We start from the raw sequence: 8,034 nt of genomic DNA, 5'->3' as shown, positions 1-8,034 counted from the left end.
GAAATCAAAATGTTCGTTATTTTATTTGTTTATTTTAACGTATTCGTTTGAGCGAAAGCGTAGGTGCAAGAATGCGCCGCATGTACCCTGTTCGCATTCGATCGGGGATATAAAGATAGTTGCCAAAAGAGGAGGCACGCCCTTGACGCGCCCGGGAAAGGCGTGGCAAGCGGCCCAAGGCAAGTCTGCAGACAGACAGCGGGGCAGTCACGGTATTGCTAAGTTGCGATAATCCGTTGATAACAATAGGAGGCGCTGGCGAGTTTCGTTGTGCAGCCGTCTGCGCTTGAAACGTGGAAGCAGCGTGCCGCGCAGGGTGCGCTCATGTTGTGGTACGCGGCTTTTTGTCTACATATTTTTTTGCCTGCAGCCTTTGCGCGTTTCACGCTATCTCCGTTCACTGACTGCCGTCGAGCAAACTCGGGTAAAACTCGGGTGAACGAGAAACTCGGCGCATCCTGCATAGCACCCCAGGGCTGCACTTTGTGACAGGTATGTATCGGTATATGCAGTTTACCTCTGCTTTTGTCATTACTGATTCATACGAATAATCTCGACGAGGACGCAAAATGTATGTTTGAGCTAGCGAAACAAACGATCTCTGGTCTCGCGCGAACTGGGTGAGCGAAACGTGGAGATTTCTTTCTTTTCTTTCTATTGTCTCTGTGCGTCCATTGCTACAACGCCGTCATTTCGCACCCTTAAGGGCCGTTTATAGTCCGACGTAACGCCCGCGCGCGCGCACGCTACGTCACGTCGGCGAAAACGACCCCTCTATTGGCCTCGAGCTCCACCACTGGAAAAGCTGGCGCCACCGTCGGCGTGACGTGGCATGAGGGATCACGTGGACACAGAAGCCGCGTCGGCTGCTTCGGAAGCGCCGAAGCGAGCCGAAAACGAAAGTTCAAAGTCGCACCTGCGCCGCTGTTCTGATTAAGTGGTGCGGCTTTACCGCTTTGGGTGTCTGCTTGACAACATCTGAAACTATTCTAATAGGTAGTGGCTGCCTTTGGAGGCGTGCAGCATGGTAGATTACTGCTTGGTGCCGCAGTGCCAAACGTACGCAACAGAGTCCGGTGTCAGCCTTATTCACACGTAGCCGCACGGCAAGGAGCTGCGTGAAGATTGGCTGGTGAAACTTTGAACCGGCAGACAGCCATCGGCTACAGCTCGCGTGCAGCAGTTGATCGGACGCAGCAAGTTGCCCGGCACACAGGGACATCACTTTCATCCAGGTGGGCCAAATGTTTCGCCAATTTAGAGCGGACTTTCACTCGTGCTTGGCGGCGCCGCCGCTAAGCCTAACGGCTGCACCGGCACCCGGCGTCGAAGAAGCCGCTCTCCGCACCAACATGGCGAACTCCCCACCTCAACGCGGCTACGACCCGGAGGCCATGGCCTGGTCGACGATTCCTCAAGCCAAGGAACCCAATTCGGCAACATCGGACCAGCTCCGCAACGAAAATCTCCTGAGTCTCGTTGAGAGCCGCTCTCAGCGCCGGAACGCCAAATTGACGGCAGACGCCACAACGACAACCGGCAAGTCGACCTCACCTCAGCACGGTCCCGTCTCGCTTGTGGCCAAGGACCGCCAGCTTAAATCAACATGGAGGCCCAAACCTCTCCCCAAGTTCCAAGCCGACGAATTCGTCGTGATCATCAAGCCCCGAGCCGCTGTGGCCATCGGGAGTGCCTTCCAATATGGTGAGCTGGGCCTGGCTTTGCGTGCCTACCTCGGACCGCAAATGGCGGCGGAACTCAGCTTCGTCTTTTCCCGCGAGCAAAATCTACTCATTGCGAGCACCAAGAACGCCTACGTGGCGGACCACGTGCTTGGTGATTTCGTGATCAAAGCGGCTCAGGGAGACGTGCCACTGCGGGGCCATCTCAAGCAAAATGGCGAAGAAATTTGCAACGGCGTCATCACTGTGGCAAATCAAGAAACAGGGGAAACTCTGAAAGACGGTATCCAGTGGAGGCATGGCACCATCTTAGAAATTCGTAAATTTGGAACCTCCAATAAGGCTTGCCTGACTTTTGCCGGAAAAGTGAGGTCCCGGACAGTGAACTACAACTCGGAGATTGTCCAAGTGCAGCCCTACCTACGCACTATCCCTGCCTGTGGTGTGTGTAGCACCGTGGGCCATAGAGCAGACTCATGTCCAAATCCAATGCAAGACAAGTGCGGCCTGTGTGGACTGCGGGCTCCTTTCGTGGAAGGGTTGCGGGCCCCTCATGAGTGCAATACGAAATGTGCTGTTTGTGGTGGCGGCCATGCCACAAACTCCAGAGACTGTACTGCCAAGTACCGCCTCGACACCAAGATGACCGCCCAAAAGGGCGGAAAACTTGGCGCGACGAGGAAGAAGCCAGGTCAGCAGCATCGCGCCACCGGCGGTGACTCAGCTCCCCGCGGTGACGTCACCAACTCCAAGAAGCAAGCGCCCCCAAGCGGGCGTGACGCTAAGGGCGACCAAGCGCCACCACACGGCGGATCGGGGAAGCAAGCCCACTACCAAGGCGAGACCGGTGCCTGGGCAACTGCGGTCAAAAAGGGAACACAGGTGAGCGGCTCGGGCAGGGTTGCCTCCTCCTCCCAACCACGTTCTCCTTCCCCTAGCTCGGCGACCGACGCCGAGCTTCACAACTTGGTAGCATCTCTCCGGGTCCAAAACGAGATGCTACTTGCCAAAATTGAAGCCTTAGAAGCTAAAACCGCTGCTCCCCCCCAATCTGCACCCCTAGCAGAAGCCATGGAGAGCGACGTGGCGGCGCCGGTGACGTCGGACGCCTTTGTGGCCAATCTTGAAGCCCGCCTTAACGCCAAATTCGAGACCCTTATCGGGACGGCAATGGAACGCATCATTGCCAAGGTCATGCAGGCCCTTCCTACCATGATTGCCCAACATGTCGCGAATCTCCCCCGAACGTCTCGCAGGGCCGGTCCTCTTAAAGATGTATCCGGCCGGCCCTCCAAATCGTCGCGTCGAGCAATTGATCTGGAAGATGATGAGGACAGCTGCCCCCTATCAGGAGCTGAATTTCAGGCCCTGGTCGCTGGCTCCGGGACACCTACCTTCCCTCCTCTAACCCCTAAATCCGAACATGGCGGGACAACCTCGGTGTAGGCGTTCCCCCTTATCTAAATTGGCATATCCTCTCACTGTTACTCAATGGAACTGCCGAGGACTACGGTCTCGTACTAAGCGGGCCAACCTTCGGCTTTTCCTTTCAACTTTTGAGCATATGCCCGCCGTGGTGGCCCTTCAAGAGCCAGGAAGGGGCACCACCTTAACAAACTATACGACGTTTCAGCAGGACCCCTCGTCTTGTATATGCGTTCATAAATATTATACTGCAAATATGGTCGACTTAGACCTCCACCTTGAGTTTTCCCATGTAATGGTGACTCTCCTCCCCCTCCGCAAACAGGACTCACCATTGCACATTCTAAATGTCTACTGCACACCCAAATTGCCGAATGTATCATTCTCCGACCTTTTTAGCCGTGCGCTAAGAGTTGCGGGTCGGGATCCCCTCTTGATTGTTGGCGATTTCAACGCCCCCAGTCGAGTCTGGGGGTACCAACGTGAAGAGAAATGGGGACGCAAGTTGGCGGAGCTTGCGTCAACGTTGGGCCTCACTCTTCACACGGACCCCGTCCACCCAACCCGTATAGGCAATTCCGTGACACGGGATACATGTCCGGATTTGACCTTTAGCCGCAACATTCAGTATGCAGACTGGGTCAACACAGAGGAAACCGTCGGTAGCGACCACTGCATCCTAAACACTACAATTCGGACCAAGCCATTAGCAAAACCCACAACACAGGCCCGACCCCCTGATTGGTCCAAGTTTAGGCAAAATTACAACATAGCGACATCTATACTCGAGCAAGGCTACCAGTCATGGTCCCAACAATTGGTTTCTAGCCTTCGCTCCACCGAAAATAAAATTCAGCTTTCCGAGGTGGTATCGGACGTGAATAACCACCTCCTCCACCTCTGGGAAGCGCGGCATTGCCTCGTCCGCCGGTGGCGCCGACAAAAGCATAACCGCAAACTACACCAGGCTCGAATTGCCGAGCTCACCCAGCGGGCGGCCGAGTATGCGGCCCAGCTCGCAGACGCCAACTGGGTGGATCGTTGCAACATGGCGGCGCGGCAGATGTCCAGCAGGAATATCTGGCGACTCTTCCGCGCCCTTATCGACCCAACGCAGACACGCACAGAAACTCATAAACATCTACAACGTGCCATACACAGTTTTCACGGCAACACAACTCAGCTAGCGCACAAGTTACGGGAACAATACTTGTGCACTACCCAGGACCCCTGCGGATCGGCGTACTCTTATGCAGGTTCGGAGAACGCTGAGCTGGATCAGCCGTTCCAGCTTCACGATTTGCGGGCAGCCCTGGCGAAAATGAAACGTGGCACAGCCCCGGGTCGGGACAAAATTACAGTCAAATTACTCGCTAACTTACACGACCCAGCCTACCAGTCCTTATTGGATTACATCAATTCAATCTGGCTCGGGGACGCGCCACTCCCCAACGATTGGAAAACCGCTCTGGTCACTTTCATTCCCAAACCTGGCAAGGCCATCAACACGGACAACCTTCGCCCCATCTCTCTCACCTCGTGTGTGGGCAAACTAATGGAGACGATGGTTCGTGACAGGTTGTCCGAGTTCATGGAAAATCAACACATCTTCGCAGACCCCATGTTCGGATTTCGCCCGCACAGGTCCGCACAGGATGTTCTGCTACAACTCAATCGGGACATCCTTGACCCGGTCGAAGGGGGCCTTCGACAATGTTACTCACGAGGTAATACTCACCCATCTTTCACAAACCGGCTGCGGACGCAACGCGTTCAGATACATTCGGCAATTTTTGACAGATCGTGACTCCTACATTAAAATCCAGGACACTGAACACGGTCCCTTCCGACTTGGAACCAGAGGAACACCACAGGGTGCAGTGCTGTCTCCTCTCCTATTCAATCTGGCTATGATGCACCTGCCGGCCCAATTGGGTGCTGTCGCTGGTGTGCAGCATGCGCTGTATGCCGACGACATCACCCTGTCGGCCACGCAGGGCTCACTCGGAGACATTGAGGCCAACCTGCAACAAGCGGCGACCATAGTGGACCGTTATGCTCGCCACTGTGGCCTGCAATGCTCCCCTCAAAAGTCTGAATTTGTACACATACGCCCCCCACCAAAGTGTACGTCCAAAATTGAGCTATTTCTGGAGACAGGACCAATTCCTGAACACACAGAAATCCGGGTACTGGGGCTTTTCATTGATCAACATAGACGGTCGAACACTACCCTGGCCCAGCTCCGTAAGGTGGGCGACCAGGTGGGCCGCATGGTCCGCCGGGTTTCCAACAAACGCGGGGGGTTGCGGTGCAAAGACGCCTTGCGGCTGGCGCATGCATTCGTGACCAGTCGAATCTTATATTCGACTCCTTACCTCCACCTTCGGAAACAAGACGAGGATGCACTCGAAGTCATCCTCCGCAAAATTATTAAGAGAGCCCTCGATCTCCCCGTGAACACCTCCAACCAGCGATTCCTGGGTTCCGGGAGCTCCGAGAGGCTCACTTAACTAACCAATACACACGCCTCTCTAAGACACTGTCGGGTCGCCGCCTCCTTGCCCGACTACACATCCAACACACCACCCTTATGGAAGAGCGAGTACGACTCCCTTTCGAGTGGAGATGCGCCCTCCACGTACGCCCTCTTCCTAACAACATGACACGCGAGGACCATAATGGTCGGCGCCTGGCGCGGGCGGAAGCCCTGGGCCGCCATTATGGGTCGAAACCCGGCACTTATTACGTGGACGCCTCCGGCCCCCACCATGGAGGATGGTACACGGCCGCAGTCGTCCACCAGTCCAAAACAGTTAACGGGCTTACATTTCGCGCCCGCGACATAACTCATGCGGAGGAGGTCGCCATTTCACTGGCTGCTACCCACTCTGATTCCAAAACAATTATCTCCGACTCGCGAGGGGCCTGTCAGAACGTCGAGCAAGGCTGGGCTCCATACTTTGCCTACCGACTACTTCAAAGTTGCACCTACACCGGGGACCCCGCTCACCGGAACATAGTATGGGCTCCTGCTCATATGGGTCTCGAGGGGAATGAGGCAGCCGATGCCGCCGCCCGCGCGCTCTCTCCGGGCTTCCTTTCTCGACCCCCTAGATCAGGATCTTGAATTCAATCCCGCGTGTTCTTTTAAAGACATTGTCCTGCATTATCAATCTGGCCATAGCCTTTACCCTCGCCCGAGTAAAGGTCTATCTAAGACGGAGGAGCGGCTTCTACTCCGTCTCCATACGAACACTCTGCTGTGCCCGGCAGCACTCAAACATTTTGATCGTTCTTTCACGGGCAGTTGTCCGCACTGTGCGGAGAAGTCTTCGGACATCTACCACATGGTGTGGGCCTGCCAATCTAACCCAGCTTTTGCCCCTCACCCCAACCCCACTCGGGAGGACTGGGAAGCGACCCTGCTCGGCTGCTATGACCTGCAGGCCCAAAGGGCCTTGGTCGAGCGCGCCCGGGCACGGCCGACGCCACTAGGGTCCCGTACTAGGGATTCCACCCAGTATTTTAAGGGCCGGGCTCCTAAGGACCGGCCCATGTGCGTGCCTCCATGTGCTTCTCGTCTGAGAGCAATACAAGTTTTTCACCACCACCACCACCGCGCGTAGTGGCGTTCACTGTACGTATTCGGTAAAGAGATAGCGTCTGTAAACGATTCTGTGCTTTCAGTTTGCCCAAGATTATTATATCGACACTCAAAAACTTCCCTTGTTTGGAGAATACCTACATAAATGTCCAGGAGGGCTGCCGCGTGGTGTTTTTATTGAGCGCCGTAAGCGAAACCTACGGGGAGCGCGCCGCGTGATTCCTCATACTACGCAAGGGAGGCGCTTCCGACAGATGGCGACTCCGTAACTCCTCGCCGCCAATAGTCGGGCGCACCGGCGTAGCCAACGTAACCGGCGGCTTCCGACGCGCCCCGACGGGTCCGGCGCCGATACGGCTCCTGAGCCATTCACGCGTCGTAGTCGGCGGAACTCTCGCACCACAATGCATTGCGCGCGAAGAAAAAGGCACCAACACACGGAGGAAGGAAACTAAGGAGAGGCCCTGACGTCACTCTTTGTGAAGCAAAAGTGAAGCCGGAATTTGGCGTTGCTCATGACGATGCTCCGCCTTTTGGGCCACCCTCCTCTCTTGTTTACATCTTTCGCGAAACCACGCCGCGTTGCGCGTGGTGTCGCGCGCGCTCGCGCAACATCTGGCAGAGCACGGTGCAGGTAACACAGCGCAACAAGACACGGTGACTAACGCAAACCCGCCCACTCAGCGCCTTTTCCACGGCCCGAAACCTACCAGAGCAACACGTGTGAGCGCTCAAAACCATAACAACGCCGCCATTGTGGCCCAAAAGGCGTGGCCATACAACAAAAAAAACCAAAAAAGCAGCAAAAAAATGAGAACCTACTACGTCATTTCCGCCACACTTTTCTCCTAGCGCGCGGAGGGGGTAGGGCCTCTCCTTAGTTTCCTTCCTCCGTGCACCAACACAACTCCGCAGACGGCTTTTGCGGACGGCGCGCGACTTGGCGAACGTTCTGCGCATGCTCCGAAGATAGTAGCCGACGGCGGACGCGTTGAAGTATAGAGGGGCTGGCATCTCGGCTGGCGCAGGGCAACCGACGTAGCGTGACTGACCGCGAACGACGCTCGCCCGCGCGCCGATAACGTCGGACTACAAACGTGCCTTTACACTGTGCACACTTGCAGCTCGTGATGTCGGCGTAGTTATCTGTCGGAGCCAAGCTCACCTGCACTGCCGGGCTGACGTGGGAAACAGTGTGCACTGTGGAAGTATAGCTGATAGTGCTAGTTAGCAATCGTTGCTAGTTGTCGTTTAGTCATTCTTGTCGGCGATAAGTAAAGAAATAGTTACTTGCACATGACTTTTATGTTCGTTTAGCGA

The 8,034-nt window shown here is 55.6% G+C and overlaps 1 protein-coding gene across 1 annotated transcript; it reads left to right on the top strand.

Annotated features, from left to right (window-relative positions):
• Positions 1–5,017: 5,017 nt before the first annotated feature.
• LOC140217293 (uncharacterized) lies at positions 5,018–5,620 on the top strand. Its single transcript, XM_072287711.1, has one exon. The coding sequence runs from the start codon at positions 5,018–5,020 to the stop codon at positions 5,618–5,620; it is 603 nt and encodes a 200-aa protein (XP_072143812.1).
• The last annotated feature ends 2,414 nt before the right edge of the window (positions 5,621–8,034 follow it).

This window comes from Dermacentor andersoni, chromosome 4 (genome assembly GCF_023375885.2).
Source record: "Dermacentor andersoni chromosome 4, qqDerAnde1_hic_scaffold, whole genome shotgun sequence".
Taxonomy (NCBI): Eukaryota; Metazoa; Arthropoda; class Arachnida; order Ixodida; family Ixodidae; genus Dermacentor; species Dermacentor andersoni.
The sequence above is the reverse complement of the archived record's forward strand: the minus strand, read 5'-3'. Positions and strand labels throughout refer to the sequence as shown.